We start from the raw sequence: 18,397 nt of genomic DNA on the forward strand, positions 1-18,397 counted from the left end.
CCAGGGAGGTGGTGGAGTCACTGTGCCTGGAAGTGTTTAAGGAAACACTGGCCATGCCATTTAGGACCATAGTCTAGTTAACACGGCAGTGTTCAGTCACAGGCTGGACTCGATGATCTCAGAGGTCTATTCCAACCTAATTGATTCTGCGATCTTCCAGATTTCTAGCGTGCCGGACGGCCAGATAACCAGAGCAGCGCTTCCCTCCCAGACCCTTCTGGCCTTTCCTGCGCAGAGGCGCCGCCTCCGGGCAGCACTGTGGGGCTGGGGCTTTTCTGAGCGGGGCGGGAGATGGGCACCACTGTCTCCCCTCGTCTCTGGGCTCCCAAAAGGACAGGCCGGCAGCCCGGCTGCCACCGTCCCGCCGCAGGAGCCAGCCAGGCCGGTGCACTACCGGCTCCGCCCCGTCCCTCCGGCCCCCGGGCGGTGCCCATTAGCGGCGCCCGCCCCGCGCATGCGGCCGGACCTGCCTACAGCTCCCGGCTGCCTCCGCGCAGCGGGGGCGGGCTTTTCCTCTTTTTTTCTCGGTTTGGTTTTTTTTTTTTTTTTCTTTTTTTTCCCCTCCCCTCGGAGGGGGAAGGATGGGTGGGGAAAGCGAGAGCTCACGAAAGCGAGGCGAGGAGGAATCCCACAATACCAGGCGGGTTGCGCGCCCGGCGCTGCCGCTGTCTGTTTAATGCAAGAGGAAGCGATGCGGAGGGGTGGAAAATGGCAGAGTTGCAGATGTTGCTAGAGGAGGAAATCCCTTCTGGCAAGCGGGCTCTGCTCGAGAGCTACCAGAACCTCACTCGAGTCGCCGACTACTGCGAAAACAACTACATCCAGGTGAGGGGCGGCAGGGCGGCGCACCGGGGGCCGGCGGCGGGGCTCGGTTCTCCGGTGCGGGCGGCGGGGCCGGAGCCGCCCGAGGGGCAGCGGCGCCTGGCTGCTCTCGCCACGGCTCCCGTCCCGCAGCCCCCCTCGGGTTTGCCTTTTCTTTCAACTTTCCCAGCTGAGCGGCCAGGCTTCCCTTCCCCCGCTCCAGAGGGGAAGGGAGGGGGTTATTATGTCAGTCCGGCTGCGAGGGTGTGTCTTTTTTTTTTTTTTTTCCTTTTTTTTCTTCCTCCCCCCCCCCCCCCCCCCTCTGTATTTATTTATCATGAGTCACATCCCGGAGACCTCCCAGGGCTGGGGTGAGGGTGAGCGAAGCGTGAGGGCCCCCGAGCCTCTCCATGCGGCCGGCTCAGACCCGGTATCCCGGGTTTCCCCACGGGTTCTCGGCGGCGGGGCTCCCTCCGGGGGCCGCGGCCGGGCCCCGGGGCGGCGGTCGGTGGCGGCGGCCAGGGCGGATGCGCCGCACGTGGGGCGCGGGTGCCGGGCGGCCCGCACCGCTCTCCGCCGGGGCCGCCGCCGCAGCTGCGCGGGGAGCGGAAGGGGCCCCGCACACGGGTGACATCACGGAGCTCGGTCGCAGGGGATCCGCGCCGGGTCCTCCTCGGCGTGCGGGACCCATGGAGCCGCGGTGCTGCGGGTCCGCAGCGCCGCCGTGAGCGGCGTGCGGGGGCAGGAGGCTGCCCGTGGGCTGGCTCCGCCGTGAGCGTGAGGCGGTGTTTCAAAATGGCAATCTGTGCCTCTCGCAGCTTGCCCGGCTCTAACACCCTACAACAGTGATTGCAGACCGGGTCTCTCATGCTGGAAGAGACTCCATTGGTTGTAACGTCTCTCCACCGGTCGGTGTGGATTTTTTTTCTCTCCCATAGATTGCCAGTGCTTCTTGGCCTTGCTTTAAATCTATTTTTGTGAAGCTACTTTAAGCACAATTTACTATTATTATTTTTTTAGGATTTACATCACATGACTCTCTAAGTCTGTGTATTTAGTCATAGTGGTCTGGATGCAGAACCATCCAGAGATGCTGAAATTCAGCATTTTTTTTTCCTGTAAAAAATTTGAAGGGGAAAGGTAAATGAACTTTACTTGCTAGATAGCTGTTCACTAGAGTGAACTTGTTGAATCTAATACTAGGTCACCTGTGATGAGTATCTGATACAGGTTACTTAAGTCTGGTATCCATCATTGCTGGTAAGCTATCTTACTGTTTTTAGTAATGGAGCAGCAAATATGGAAACACATCTTGAATAATATGAAGTGATTTTTTTTTCATGAGATATTTGAATTAAAACTGCTCTAACAAGCCATATTTTCAAGTTTTGGTTTTTTTGTGGTATGTGAGGTAGTATGCGTTAATGTCTATTTATGCTTCCGAGTTGTTTGCTCCACCCAAAGAAAGCTGCTGATATAAACGCTTCTAAGAGGCGAGGTTCATTTGGTTTTACTCATGGGAAATATGACAAATACATGAGTATGGTAATTGCAGTACAAGTTTTGACGTGTCTCCTGCTCCTGACTTTTCTCTATGTCAGAAAGGTACAGAGAATCTTCAGTTACAACATCATTTTCTTCAGAGTCATAAAACTTGTCTTTTCTTACTTCAATCAAACAAACCAAATAAATGCAACACTTGAGTAAATTCCCATCTGGTCATCTGGCTTTTCCCTTTCCTTTTTTTTTTTTTTTTTTTTAAATTTGGTAGCTCATTTTCACCTCAAGTATCAAGGTCAGCTGGATGTGGGATTGGTGGGGTCTGTTTTATCTGTGTACAGCTGTGTTTACCTCTTTTGAAAGGAAGCTGAAATTCCAAAATTCCTAATGCAGTCTTGCACAATAGTTTTGGAAAATGTATATACCTCACTTGTATTTTGCATGTATTGTACATTTGCTCAGTAAAAATGGTAAATGTATTGATACAACTGTATTTTTTAAAATGTTTGATGGAGGTGGTTTTTTTTAATCAGCGCTGGATGCAAAGCCATCTGCTGTCCAGTTGGACTACTGAACAGATTATACTGCCAGTGCCTGTGGTGGGGCCACTGCCGGATTAGGCAATATCACACAGGGCACTGGGTTATGAGATTTGGGGGTATGAGTATTGTGGGGTGGGAAGGGAGACAAGGAAAGGAAGAGGCTTAACAAACATACAATACAAAAATCTATGTGTTTAATGTAATTGAGAATTTTATAAAAAAGGCAGACCAGAACAGGAAACCTGGCCATGAAGTGAATGTTGAAATACTTCACAAGTAGCTATGTATTGTAACTTATCTGGTAGCATGTAGCTGGCTTAGTTCAGCCGCTTTGAATTTGGAGGGATTTCTTTTTTTTCAGTGGAAAAAGCTTAAGTGCTCCATAGTGGTAAAAATTACTGTGTTTCCCACTCTGAGTTGTGCCATTGAGGTGGAATAGGTTTGTCAGACTATTCTGAGTGCTGGCACTAACAATTTATAGTGATTGTAATAGCAGACAAAATCATGTTCTCAGTGTTATGGTTTATGTTCTTTGCTGACTTAAGGAGGACAGTAATTTCCCACCCCTAATATTGCTGTATTCAAGCTATATATGTATTTTGTATTTGAAAATATGGGAATTTTGTTTTGTCTCTTGTACTTAAGATGAGAATAATTCCGGTGAAATTTCAGTCATGCTGATTTTTTGAGGAAAACTTGTCTTCGATGTCTTTAGGGATTCCTCAAAAAGAAAAGTGACATGGGGGGAAAAAAGCTCGCCTGGCTGGAGCTTGGCTCCCTGACGGTGAGTGTAGCTGTATGGATAGTAAGTATCCTTTTACTGAAGCATTTAGGAAAGATGACGGCAGTCACTAAACTCAAGTTAAAAATTGCTGTTCTTAGAAAAGCAGGAAACAGTTTCTTGCTAAGGCACATTGTAACTATATCAGAATGCCGGCTGGTAACACAGTTTGCCCTCCAGATCATGTGTATTCTGGTTATCTAGAAAGTTTATTTGTGAGGAGGGGAAAAGAGTTCAGGAGAAGCAGAGCAAATGAGCTTCTAAGGAGGACCTGCAGTGGCAAAAGGAAAGTACAATATGGTGGCAGTCTTGGGGGGATGGGAGAGAAAGAGAGACAGGAAAAAGGAAAGAAAACCAAGTGTAGAAGTAGTAACTGAAGTACATACATAGTGATGTTTTGGTGGTGATTTTGGCTTTGAATAGAAGGAAAAGGGCGTTATAAGTACATTAGTGTATTTAATCTCCACAAGATTTAAAATCTGTGCTGTTTCTGGTTGGAAGCTTCAGTAACAAGCAGGTAGAAAATTAGACTCCTGTTTTAGATCAGAGGCTTAAACTCTGAACAGTCTTATGAGCAGGTTTTGAACCTTAGATCTTTAAGGCATATTTTTGCCTTCTGAAGTAAATTTTCTTATATATAGATGTATTAATTTTTAAAATATATTTTCAAAATGTAAGTTCCCATAGTTTACGTCTTCCCCAATTCCTTTTGCCTGCAGGTATATTCTGGGACTAGTCCCTTTTGGCATGCTTGTAACACAAAGGTTAACTGACAATCTGTAGCATAAAGCTGAAGATGCTAGTGAGGAGTTTCATCAGTATCCTAGACAGTAAGAACTTAATCAGTATTACTTAATACGGAAATAACAAAGAGTTAAAGCATTTACAGTTCTAGTTATGATTCTTCAGCTGAAAAATACTAACTTCCATAGAGATTCTCTAGTAATTTTTCTGGCTGTGTTATTTTCATGTTTTAAGGGACCTACAATAACTAGCTTATGAAGCATTAGAATGACACAGGAAATCAGCTGCTGCAGTGTTACTGCACTGATTACTTCCTTTTGAACAACTTCAGTTGACTGGTATATCCCAGAGAGGCCTCTCTGTGCTGTAAAATGCTGCTTTTAACTCTTCTACTGTCTAAATCAAGTGTTCCTTATAGCCTTGTTTATGCACATGCAGATACATAGTTTTTGTCAGTCTCAAGCTTCTAGACCACTTGTGAAGATCCCTTTGTAATTTTTGTTTTTAAGCCCAAATATAATTTTAATATGATTGTGCGAATCTCTAAACAAATAGCTTGCACTCCTTGTGTAAGTTCTCATCTTGATGGTCTCAAGTGGGTAGATTTAGCAGCTTTAGAAAAATAAATTGAGAGACCTTTTAAGGAAGTAAGTGCTGTGTTGCCTAAATGTGTGTTTTTCTGTCATGTTACTTCCTTCTGTAGCTTCTGACTGGTATGTGGAAACTGAACGGTGAATTAACAAGCTATTCTGGGTAAAACAGACAAACTGAAATCTGTCCATGCTTTTAACTGCTATTGCAAAAAAATGAAAGTATCTTTCCAGCTGGTAGAAAAGTAAATGTGCAGCATTGAGCAGAAGTGTTGCATGCAATAAGTTTCATAAATATTTGTGTTATCTTCCAAGATATGCAGAGGAATTCTTTTTATTTGATAAGTTGGATGTTCTACACTTCCTATACAGTAGATATTTCCTTTCCAACACAAATGAACCTTTTTTGGTGGCTTTTCTTTAAACGTTGGTAACTGGTTAGACATTTGATTTCATTGCCTCACACATGGAAAGTGGCTTAACTTAGTTCAGTACAAAGAAGTTCACTCAGAATGCCTAATTCAGGGAATGAGCTGCTCTAAAAGGATAAACTTCTTAAATTGTCACCAATACAAAATCTTTATGTGCTGTGAGAACTTGCATGCTTTTATATTCATAGGTTAATTAGGTTGTATTGAGAGTAAATACAGTAATTTTTTTCTTCCCCATGTTTAATTGCTATATTTGGAACATTTAACGAGAAAAACCCCACAAATTAAGTTCACTTTCTGTAACAGCAAATATAGTTCAGAATTAGAGAGCAATGAGGTAAAATACCAATGTATCATCTATTATGCTTTGTAGGTTTAAATAATATTCTTTAAAAAAAGGTGTTGCATCATACTTTTAAATAATATTTTTAAGGTAGTTTAAGTAGTATAAAAGGTACTGACTGTTCTGTGTGCAGTTTTGGTTTGGTTTTTTTTTTTTAATAATAATATAGGTACAGGTTGGTGGGTTAGGCTTGTAGCTCTTCTGTGCCTTGTATAGGTCTTCTATGCCCATGCAAGTGTCTTTGTATTTTGGAAAATAAAGCTTTAGCTCATAGGCAGCAAGAAGACTGTAGCCCAGCTTCACTAAATCAAGCAAGTGATTACCCTGAGTTTAAAGAAAACTGATCCTAGAGTGTTGTATGTCTGGTTTGTATGTCTAGAGGAGGTAGATAAGAGATGAGCTTTTCCAAATTTGAAATGTGTCCATTAATTTTGGTATATTTGGTTTAAGAAGCCAGCAAGATGTTGGCTGCTATTCCCACTGCATTTCATTGGTATTTCAGCAGATCATTGTGTCAGCACTGTGCTACCTTAATCAGGCAGAGTAAAGGGGATTGGGATAAGCTTTTACAGGTGTGTTTTGTTTCTTCCCCAAGGGAAGCACTCTCCACTCCCTTCTGTTTGTGCATTGTTGGAAGGAAGAAGCTTGCAGGTTGTCTGTGGTCAGTGTATGCCAAGTGTGATTCTTGCTCCCTGTGCTGCTCTTGCTGTGCACAGTCCTGTGGAGTTGTTGGAAGGAAGAAAGAAGAGTGAATAAGCGGGGCAACAATCTAATACTTCCCTCTGGTTCTTTGGGAGGTTGTTACAGTAAGTAGCTCTTACAGTGAAGAGAAAATAGATGGGAAGGTCTCATAAAGTGGAGAATGAAGGCAGTTGTAATGAAGGTAAGAGTAATAGGAGCAGGCTGAGTACAAGTAGGAAGTGTACCTCTGAGGGCAAAGTTCCTGTTAGTATCTAATCTAAGTTTAACAGAAAAAAACCCCCTGAACTCTGAAACAAAAGAACTGATGCAACTTCCCGGTATCTTTGTTTAGCATTTTGAACTGTATTCATTTTAGAAAAGCATAAGTGAAGGCATGGAATTTATAACTGGCTCAGGGAAGGTCATATAGGGACATATTGTCAGATTTGGGAACAGAACCTGATTGTGTGGACTTCCAGTGCTGTTCACAAGGATTCCCCCTGCCACCCCACCCCTTTCCAGACTGCCTCTGTTATACTGCAACACTGTAAAAAGTGGGTGTCCACAGAAATGCAGAGACAGTATGCACAGAGGCAATGTAATGACTCTTTTGGGAAAATATGCACCTGAAACCATCATTGAACTCATTAGCAGCAGTCACTTTTTAAGAATTTTGTGTATTGCCTCTCATAAGGAGCTTGAGATTCTAATTTTTTGCTTTGTGAACTTCTGGAGTTGCATAATGCTCACAGTACTGTTTGTCTGCGTGTTGGTGGGTCTTGGCAGAGGCACGAGAAGATGCCGCTCTATTTCTCGTTAGTGAAAGCAGTCTGTGTTTGACATTTCTGGTGACCGAAATCTTGCTCAGCTACAGAACAGTGCAGTGGCAACTGTGTGGTCAAAGTGTCAGTCCTGGCATAGCAAGACAGTCTTGAGGGATAAGGGGGTATCTTGCTCTCTCTGCCTGTATTCAGTCCTTATTTAGTGACTTGGAGTCTAAAGGAGCATAGCGTGGTTTTTATTGTTGCATGGTAGGAAATCACTTGTGGGACACCGATTACTCAGTGTCCAGGCTTGTTCATAATCACCTGAGCATTCTTGCTCTTTTTAGCATCTGTGTTTCCTAGAGTGGTCTTCCTTTGATGCTATTCCTTCCACCCCTTCCCAAATCTGAGTGCTGGTGACAGAAGCGGGTGGGCTTGGTCAGAGGGATCCTCCCTTCCCTCCATCCCTAAGTAAAGGGAAGTAACTGCTGAATTTGAAATAGTAGATAATGTGCCTTGGTGTGGTTCCTCCCTTTTCCTGACCTTGCTGGTGAGGCAGCTGCTGCAGAGACTTGATGTCTCCTGTGGGTTGCAGAAACAGGCCTTTGCAGCTCAAAACTTGCACAGAGCCCTTGAGAGCCAAGACCAGGGTGCTATGGAGAATAGGTCGCGGTGTGCTCCTGAACACAGCTCTGAGCAAGATGGTACTTCAGGTGCCTTTCCTCCTGCACCTCCAGCCTGTCAGCATGTCCTGACTGTGCTGGAGGGGCCCAGTCAAGTGTTTCATCAGCTGAGTGCCAGGTATTGAAATAGAAAATACAGCATTTCTAACAGGTGGGCTCTTTGAGGAATCAATTTTCTGTGCAGCAGATGAAAGCAGAACTCTAAACTCTTCCTTCTGATTTTAGAGGGAATGCATTATTTTCCTTAGGTTAATTAATAAGAGTGTAGATGCCACCTTTGCTTGAGACTGTGCAAATAGTGTTGCTCATTACTTATGCAAGCCCTTAATGCTGTTAACAGGAGCCATGCATGCTTTGCAGAGCATATATTTGTTACTATGATGCTGTTACTGTGGAAGAAAAGGAGGGATGGGGAATCCTGCATGAGACTTTCAACTTGGAATGAAACATGAGTATAGCATTTTCTGGTACCACTTGTAAAATTCAGCAGTTTGTATTAACGTGAGTTGGAATTGGTAGGTAACCTGCTGGCTAAGCTAAAGAAGCAGATTAGTTTAACTCTGAAAAAGATTGACTACTTTGACTACTACAAGGGGACTTTATTTTTAATAATAGTCTTGTCAAAGGTTCCAGATCAAATATGTTTACTAAGTGCTGGGGTTTCGCAAACTGAAAAAGTATCTGAAAATCAAAACTTCCCTTGGTTTGAGCCTCCCCTGTGATAAGGTCTCTTCATAACCTCCACAGATGTGTGCCATACTGTTTCTTCTGACATTGTGGAACATTCTGAAAGAACAACAAAAGTTTTCTCTTCTGCAATGAGATTGCGTCTTTCTTGTGTTTATGTTAAGATAGCAGATTATATTTGTGATAATGTCATCCCTCCCTTTCTGAGCCCAAAACAATCAATTCTGTATACTCTTTATACAGCAGAAGTTAAAGTGCAAGCATGCTACTCCATGTACAAGGAAGCTCTGATACTGTAGTGATGTCCAGTTAAAGAACTCATGGGGAAGAGACTCTGCATCACTGTCCTAACTTTATTGTATCCTCAAAGACAAATAGGAATAAAATGTGGTACTGTTCCTGCTTTTGTTAAGAAAGCAGGAAAACCTCTCAGAACTCGCATAGAGGAGTCTTACTAAAACAAATGTTGGTTTCACATCCTTAGAGTTGAATGTAGTGTACTTACAAATAGTTCCAAGAAAAAAAAAAGTTTGTTTACTACTTGAAGCATAACAATTCTTGGAAAGGAATTGAAGTGTAGACTCTGCTGGCTACTTTCACGCCAGTGTTTCACATAATACTTTTTCTAAGCTATATTTTATCAGGCAAGTGTGGGGTTTTTCTGTTGGCTTTTTTTTTTCCCCCCACAGATAATCTTTTACCAGATACATACCCTTTACTGCCTTGCAACTTACATTATGCAGCTATTTTTCACGATGCCTTTCCGACAAACCGTTTCTACTAGCATGGGTTTTGTAATTTGAAACCTGCAGCTACTGAAGACATTTATGCACATTTCTTTTTTAGATTATCTTTATTGGCACAGAGTTGACACTAAAGCCTTGTCTATGCAGTAGTCTGTAAGTACCTGGGGAAGCCATGATGAGCAGGCTACAGAGGAAATGGAATGCAGCTGGGAAGACAATGTAAAATGGGACTGATGTGATTCTCCCTGTTAGTAAAATTCTTAGGAGGCCTCTCATATTTGTATGCAGTCAGGCCTTTTCTTTATAAGAAACCTGTCTTCTTCAGGAAGCTGGTCCTTTTGTTACTCTTTTGAGACTAAGGAGTAAAATGGGCTTAATGAAACTATTTTGCTTGGAGGGCTTTGGTTCTCTTAACAGTGAAGGAAAGTGAATGTGTCAGGAATGGTGTTCTCTTAACATGCATGTGTCCACAAAGCAGAGCTGGACCTGATCCTTAAAGGTTTTTATAAAGTATGATTGTAGCCTCCAGGGTTTTCACTGAGAAGCTTAATGGCAGGTGGCTTGGATGATGCTTCAGTGAAGGTCCAGAGGGTGTCAGACTAACAAGTAGAGATATGGTGGGTCAATGCACTTACGTTGGCAAGATCTTTGAGACCTGGCTGGGGATTGTTCAGCTTTTTATTTGCTGTCTAACTTGCAGGATTTCTAAATCCCTGGGAGGAGTTGTTGTTTCTATGATGCAGACTCCTGGCTTTAGCTGCATTAGATAAAATATGCGTCTGGTTTGGAAGTGCTTCTCTCTACAAGGGCTCTCTTCAAATACCGTGGGTGTTTCCTGCTGCAACACACCATATGTTCTCCCAGCACTGAAATGATCTGGTTGCCGCAGTAGTCCTGGAATTTATCTTAAATTGCAACAGATTTTGAATCTAATTTCTAAGGTATATTTAACTTGGAGAAATTGTTGTTGCCACAGATGTGTTTGAAGCTTGGGCTCATACAATGCAGCTTACTTTGTAAGAAATCTTGTATCTCTTCAGTAGTGGCTGTCATTTCTGAATGTGTATTTCATTCCTCTTTATCAGTCTGTCCTTTAACCAGTGAAGAATGATAACAGCCAATGGAAAGCTTTCTAGCACGTATTCCCTCTTTGAAAACCTACTGTCTATGAACAAGAACTGTAAAATCAGTTCTTCTCAGTACTCTGCAGTGAATGAATATTGACTATTCAGAGGCTGAGGGAGGTATTTCTGTAATTATGAGAGAAGCTTGTTTACTGGGGATAGAAGCCAAGTATGCAGGGATATGGTACCTATTGATTTCTGCTTCTCTGCTGGAGAGAGAAGTTGCTGGTTTTGGTCCTGAATTTCATATGTGTGGAGTATTTAAATGTGTTCCTTGGGCATGCAAGGAACTCTAAGAGATTATACTTTATCTACTATGTTGAACAACTTTCTGCCTTGCTGACAGAAATTGGGAATGGTTTGAAGGATGACTGAAAAGCAATTTGAGGGTCTTGAGAAACTCCCAAGTTCCTGATGTGGGTAAGAACACAGGAAGAATGGGGAAGAGTGTAACCTTCCTTCATTGTGTTCAGCCACTCTCTCTGGCTAACTGTGGTGCTGAGGACAATATGAAAAGCAAGTACTGTTACTGTTTGTCTCCTGCCTACAGCAGAGAAGTAGCTTTACTGTTTTCCCAGGTTGCTGTAAGGGGTTACTGCAGCAGCAGTGGGAGTGGGGGAGTATGAACTGGAACAGGTACTTACTGGCTGCATAACATCCCACGAGGCCTGGGGGAATGGATGTGGGGAATACTGTGAGTCATACTTGTCAGTCTCATAAAGCAGGAGGCTTTTTAAAATTGGCCTTGGAGGGGAAGAGGTGTTTAATGGAGCAGTTGTGCAGGAGTTATGCAAATAGAGAACATAAATAATGAGCAAAGGCACTCATTTAAGCTTCTTGCCTCCTCAGAAAATGACTAAATGCAAACAACCACTATGAAAGTTAAGAAAAATGCATCATCATTTAAGTATAATGGGTGCAAAAATGTGGCCATCCATGACGATAAGAAAATTCTCCTTTTGTGAACAGAAAAATTAATTTTTGTAATTGTTGAACAGAAAACATGTTTGCTGTCGATCTGTTTGGTTTTTTGCTTTCCAGTTTCCTTTGGAGAGCAACAAGGCAGAAAGCTGAAAAGCAGTTCCCTAACCCAAGAGCTGGTGAGGAGGGGAGGTGGTAAAAAGACCAGTCTCCAGTTTTGCTTTGGACATATCTTCAGTGTTTAGGCAGGTTTTGTATAAAAAGCTTTTCTTTTCTGTCCCCCTATTCATGCAGGATTTCATTTACATGTAAATACTGTGTATTCTTTGGTAAAACCAAGAGCATGTTTTTAGAGTATAGCTGCTGCTTTTTTTTTTTTTTCCCCCCTCTTCTCTACTGACACAGCCACTTCTTGCTGTTTTAAATTAGTTTTGAACAGAGCTTATGAAATGTAGTTGTTCCAGTCCTGGGCTTGCTTGCAGATGCTCACATCATAGTGAAGCTCTTATCTCTGATAGTAAGCCTTACCAGCAGACTTAATGGGCATAAAATTTTCTTGGAGTACTACTTCTGCCTCTTGCAGTGTAGGGAGGCCATCCCAAGCTTTGAAGCAGTTGGAAATGACAGATCCACTGTCCCACATGCTGCTCCACTGTTATACGTGTCCTCCTGTGGCCTGCCCTGTATTTTAGCCCACACTCCTGGGTGTACAGACGCAGAGGTAGTGGCAGTGTGGGTGTGGGTGGATACACAACTGTGGTGATGTGTTCCTGTTGTGAGGGGACTGTTTCTCTGAATACAGCTCCTCTGTGGCTGTAATAAGGCCACTCAAGCTGATTACAGATGAGATAGCAAGGTGTCCTGATGGCCCTATGACAAGTGCTGCAATAGAATAGTTCAGGTTTTGTTTTACTGCTGGAGGAGGGAGACAGGGGATATGACTGTTCTTATGCATCTGATTGTATGGAAGTGCAGCTCTGCTGTAATCTGTATGACTCTTTGCACGCCCTGCATATGCCTAAATCTGCCCCCTACATTGTACATGAAGGGGAAGCAGTCTTGAAAATCATGTGAAGGTTCATCTTAAAAACACCAGTGCAACTTCAACACTGATTAGAAAACTGTGCTGTGCTGTAATTGTGCCTGCAAGAGACGTTGCAGCTGTATTTCTAGGGAAAGTTACTTGAACTGCTGCTGTAGCACCACAGCAATTGTCTCACCAAGGACTTTGTTTAGAAAACCCAAACAAAGCAATCCTCTCACTCCTGAGCTTGATGCTATATTTCCAATTAAAGAATTTACTTGCTTTCTTCTGTTGATTTCTGTAAGTTAGGTTTTACCTATTGCTGGATGTGGAGATAACTAGAACTGAAAAATATGGTAATCTGTTCTTCTGTTCACTTTTTGTTGGGGAAAGAAACAATATTATTGACTCTCCATTCTCCTGAGCCATGTTTTGCTCTGTTGTGTGTGGTTTTTAGAGGATAAACTTCTACTTGCTGCAACTGAAAAAACCCAATATGTAAATGAGCTTCTGCATGGAAGATTTTGGAATGTTGTTGCTAACCATAGGATAAAACTTTAACATAATAAAAATAATTATTCTAACAGAAGCTGGATGTAGTGTGCTTACAGCCACTATCGGATAAAAATTGTACAGTCCGGTCCAGGAGTGCATAAAAGTCTGAGCAATATTAGCAGCTGTTTATATGATCAGACAGAAACTAGGTTGATTTTCTCCACTTACATGCAAGTTCTTATAAAAACAATCATTCCTTGTATTGCAGTCCATTACTTTATTACCATGAGATCACTGTATAGCCTGTGTGCTGTATTGAGAGTATGCCTTGTGCTGGGAAACAATCTGCTACAAAATTGTTGGGATCCACTAGCTTCTGGCCTAAGTGCACTGCTAAGTACAGTGAGGTATGGGATGATTTTCTGCTGGACTGAGTGTATTCATCTTCAAGACACTAAATAGTCAGCAATGTAGTGATTCAAAGCATGAGAAGAGAATTTGATCCTATAATGGCCATTGTTTTCTTTGTTTTAAAAATACTGTGATGTTTGGGAACTGCCTGAACTGTAAAATCTGGGCAGCAGCTGTGTGTCTAAAGTGACTTTCTTAACCATGAGAACTCTTCCTGAATTAGGAACACGTGCAATCCAGAAATTTGCTGATTGTCCAAAGGCCAGTGTAGCTCTTGGCTCTACATTTTGTTGCCTTGAGATTCTCCCTGGAGCTGGACAGGCCTGCTAATGACTTTCTGTGCTCTATTTTCCCACTTCCCTGACTGCTTTGTTGTCGTGCAACATCTCTGACATCTCCATGGAGAGAAACCTGTTGCAGTGCAGAGTGTAGCTTTGAGCTTGCTTGGTTTTGGACCAATCCTTTAGCAGATGCTGACATTGAGTGTTTGTTTTGCACACAGAAGTTGAGGTTGCCCTGTTGTAGGGGTTCAGAGCAATAGAATACCAGGTTGGAAGGGGGCCTTAAGAATCATCTGGTCCAACTTTTCTTGGGCAAAAGAAAGCATCATCTACACAAGATGCCCCAGCACCCTGTCCAGTTGAATGTTAAAGGTGTCCAGTGTTGGGGATTCCACCAATTCCCTGACGAAATTATTCCAATGACTGACTGCTTGCTCTCATTGTGAAAAATTTTCCTACTGTGTCTAACCAGAATCTCCCCAGGAGTAACTTGTAAAAAGGGAGATTCCATCTTTTTTGTAGCCATCCTTTGAATACTGGAATGTCTTTGATAATAATCTGTCATACCAGGACATGCTGAGATGAGACTGTAATTTGATCCTTTATGCTAAATCCTGTTGTTTTAACCTTGCTTGCTCAATGCTATCTGGTATGATTCTAGGCCTGCTTAGAAGGTAGGGAGGATTAGAGAGTGAGAATCTGGAAAGAAAAAGGTAGTATTTGAAGCTTACCTATGAAGATCATAAAATTTTAGCATGTTCCTTGTGTTTATATATAGATTTGTTGTATTCTGGGTTTAGACCTTCAGTTTAATTTGTCAAAACGGAAATAAAAGACTTCATGTCAGCAGTCACCAGTCCTTGAGAGTAAACTGAAGAGGTGAACAAAATCCATAGGAGGAAACCTTGTTGTGGACAATGAAGCTTTTTCACAAGGTGTGAACTGAAAAGCTTTTCCCCAAAGCAGATTATTCTGAGCTGTCTTGATTTGAAGGCTTGCATAACATGAAAGTCTATCCAGTTCTGATTTTTCTCTCTATTTAGAGAAACTTGAGTTTGGTTATGTGTTGGTTCTGTGTTGCTGCCGTTACATTACAAAGAGGATATTAATGTAACTAATAAATGCTGAAGTGTCTCCTTCTTATTCTCACTAGAAAAAAAGAGTGAAAAATAAGTCTCTGACTTACCAAGGAGCATGTCTTGCTAGATGAGCTAAAATTTGTGGGTGGGTGCCATCACTTAGGAAAGTAAACAGAAAGCCATTTTAATTTCAAGCTCTATTACAAGAACAAAAGATCAATGTTTGAGAGCCATTCTATTTGTTTGTCTGTGCGCTGTAAGTTCTCTAATTCCCTGTTATCTGCTGTCTAGTGTGCCAAAATAATCATATGCTCCAAAGCCTTGGGTAGTTTTCTTAGTGTTGAAGGAAGAAGACTGCTATGGAAGTGCCAAGGATTTCTTTTTCTGTCTGACAGTCCAAGGGTGGCCTTAGAATAACAGAATCATAAAATTATTTAGATTGGAGAAGACCTTTAAGGCCATCAAGTCCACCAGTAAACCATGTCCTAGGTGCCACATCTACACATCATTTAAGTTCCTCTAGGCATGGTGAATCCACCACTCTGCAGCTCTGGCTGATATCTCTGATGTCAGAGCCTGTTTTATGTCAGCTCTGAAGAAAATTGTGTTTGATGTCATATGGCAAATCACAGACACTGCAAGAAAGTTCAAGGTGTAGTTTTGAAGCAACTGTATATGCTACTATTGGGCTGTGCTTTACAGGAACAGAATATGCGGTTTCTGTACTGAAGCTTATGTTGTCTAAATCATGTAAAACACACAGTATAAGACTTGGACCAAATTTCTTACCCTTGCTGCGTGTGCAGTCTTGAAGCCTTACTAACTGAGTGTACAAGGGTTGTGTGAAAATGACACATGGGCATGTCTGCTTCTGTCACTTGAGTTCAGTGTGGCATGCCATTATGCTTGTATAGACAGACTGTGACAACTGACAGCAACAATGTATTGTGCCAACATATTTACTAAGACATCTCTTTGATTTGAGTTGGCAGAAGAACTGAAAATTACTTTTTCAACAGTATTTTTATTTATTATATATAAAAATATATATATAGTATATATGTATAGGTTTTTAATAAGGGTTTAGTCCATAGCTAACATGTACCTTGTTTGTTGCATTGGGCAGAAAATGCTACTTACAGAGCAGCTGGCATGTACCTTCCCAGGCTCCATCTGTCAGAGTCTGCATTGCTTTGTAAATCACATTCCTATTGGAGATTTGTTTCTTGCTATAATGTTTGCAGCCTGGATTAAAATGGAATTCCTCAGGTTTTTTGTTTTTTTTTTTTTGTTTTGTTTTGTTTTGTTTTTTAAGTTATTTATTAAGTGTGTATGTATGTGTGTGTATATATGATATGTATCTGTCCCTGAAATTTTCCATTGGAAGTAACTTCTCCCCTTAATAAAGAAGCTTTTCTTCCTCTACCTTCTGCAAAAAAAAGATGATGATTAAAAATTTGAGACTCTTCTATTTTCTGTTAGTCAACAGAATGAAAAGCAACTTTCAAGTAAAAGAAAATCAGCAGGGACACAGTGAGATTGACTAAATTGGTCTCAGCCCATAGAAATGCTAATTTGCTATCAAGGCTATTCAGGACTGGTCAAGGGAATATTATTGATGGAAATGAAGGATTTGCTTCTAGCTGATTGTCTAGCATGTACAGGATTTGGGGGAAGGGCCTGTCTGAAACAGAGTTTGCGAATTACAGGCAGTGCTGGTTACACTGCTGTATGTGTTTGTTAAACAGTAATTTGGTATGTGTCTTGACCCTTGAGATAAAGAAGCTTACTAGTCAATGATTTTTGTCAAGATAGTGTTTCTAAAAAGAAACAGACTGAAATCTTGTTTGTGGACTGCAGTCTAGTGATGGTGGTGGGTGATCATCTCATCTTGCTGGTGCCTTGAGTTAATGCCAGCTTTATTGTGCAAGGTCTTTACCTGGGGAGAAGAGATTCCAAGTTCTACCAGTTTCTCTGCGTTTTGTATAGCTGAGTTACTGCATCTTATCTGGAGAAACTCAACAGACATGGTATTATTTCATACCAGTGGGTTTTTTTGTTTTAGATGCTGGAAGGAAAGTCCCTTGAGTTGAATTGTAGATGCTAGCTTTGCCGTGTTTATTGAGGATTTCTGCCTTAGTAGATGGGAAGAATTATTGTTTTCTGAATGAACTTAAAAGAATTTTAATCATGCTGATTTCAGTTCTGGGGTTTCCATAGTGAGAGGGGTCTTGGGGTTTAGAACTGTTCTGAATGGTTAGGCATCCTTCCATACCATACTTGGCTTTCAAATTCCTCCACGTTCCTGGAACAATTAGTTATTTAAGTAATCGAGAGCTTTGATATTTCTATTTGACACTACTTCCCACTATGTGTAGAGAGAGGTGTGTTGAATAGTCTGTTCTATTTCTTGTTTTCACTGTCAGTGAAGGATTGACTGCCAGCTCCCTGGAGAGGCCTTGGACAGGAGGTGGACATGTTCAGTGACTGCAATATGTTGCTATTAATAGCTTGCAAGCTATGGGGTAATTAAAACCTTGAGCTTTTACTTGCACACTCACAAATTCAGAAATGGTAGAAAAGTATCACAAAATGACAAGTTATGGCAAAAATCACTTCAGTAAAACCCTTGAACATTTCTATATTGCACGTACATTAGTACTGATCTTTGTCATGCCGAATTTTAGTTGAAATTTGTCAGTGATCTGGAATGTGTGTGGCTTTTTGGCTTTAGTTCCCCTTCATATGGAGGCTGGGCTGATCCTCTCATTTTATCAGGCTGTACTTGGACTAAATGCCTTCCTGTTCTTTGTCCCCACATAAATTCTTGCTTTTAAATTTCCCATAGTTGTTTTTACTGATGATAATATTGATATGAACGGTGGAGCAAGTGGTTCCAGTAACAAGAGTACGGATAGTGATCTGCATATGTTGAAGAAAGACCACAGATGAAGTGTACTGGTGACCCTCTACAGCCTTGTCTGTGCTGCTATGGGAGGGTGCCTTTCGTCCTAGTATGCTGGAAAAAGGTTCAGTTTGAACTTCTGAGCTAACTCTCCTGATGGCTTACTTCACTTTCCAGTGGGGGAATGGAGGTGCTGATCAGTGTGGAACTCTGTAATTTGTAGGCAGGTAAATTCCAAGCCAATGTAGGTCTGTGGATATTGGGATGCACTCAGCACATCATCCCCTTGAAGTAAACGCGTTGCCTAGCCTAATGCATTGCAGAGAGAATTTCTTCAATGGGATTGCTGTGTGGCACAAGCACAGTAGACCTGTTGCAGGAGACAACTGACACACCTGATCAATGCTCTGTTTTTACCTGTATAGCATACGTAATGTAAGCAATCCCTTTTTGTAAATTTTGAAACCTTAGTTTCCCATGCCACTTTGGAACGTTATGTATCCCTTAATGCTATCTCTGTGATGATAGAAACCCTGAATGCTCCCTTCTGGGTACCTGCTACTAATAACCACTGTCTGTGTAGATCTACTTGGATGGCTTCCAAGTAGGTAGTTGGCTCCTGAAAATTCTTCAGAATATAGAAACTTGTGGCACTTGCTGCTGTGACTTGCCAGTGTGACTCTCTTCTTCCATTTATAACTGATACTCTGATGTAATAACCATCAGTAACAGCCAGAAAGTCTACCATGGTGCAGTGTGTTCAAAAAGCAGTCTGACAAGCTCTGGAAAATGGGTGAGGGAGAACCTGTATCTGTGGGGTACCCACTTATTTCAGTGTGTAACTCCTCAGTTATTTACAGTGAT

The 18,397-nt window shown here is 41.9% G+C and overlaps 1 protein-coding gene across 12 annotated transcripts in view; it reads left to right on the forward strand.

Moving 5' to 3' along the window:
• Positions 1–511: 511 nt before the first annotated feature.
• Positions 512–18,397, forward strand: part of ABI1 (abl interactor 1) — a 78,221-nt gene continuing 60,335 nt past the window's right edge. For 10 of the 12 annotated variants that reach the window (XM_048294493.1, XM_048294507.1, XM_048294535.1 and 7 more), the window contains exon 1: positions 598–825. In XM_048294493.1, the coding sequence (XP_048150450.1) occupies positions 709–825 (117 nt within the window). In that variant the 5' untranslated portion in view covers positions 598–708. Of the gene's footprint in view, positions 826–18,397 lie in introns of all 12 variants that reach the window. The other 2 variants (XM_048294560.1, XM_048294571.1) reach the window with 2 other exon arrangements.

Source organism: Corvus hawaiiensis, chromosome 1, assembly GCF_020740725.1.
Source record: "Corvus hawaiiensis isolate bCorHaw1 chromosome 1, bCorHaw1.pri.cur, whole genome shotgun sequence".
NCBI lineage: Eukaryota > Metazoa > Chordata > Aves > Passeriformes > Corvidae > Corvus > Corvus hawaiiensis.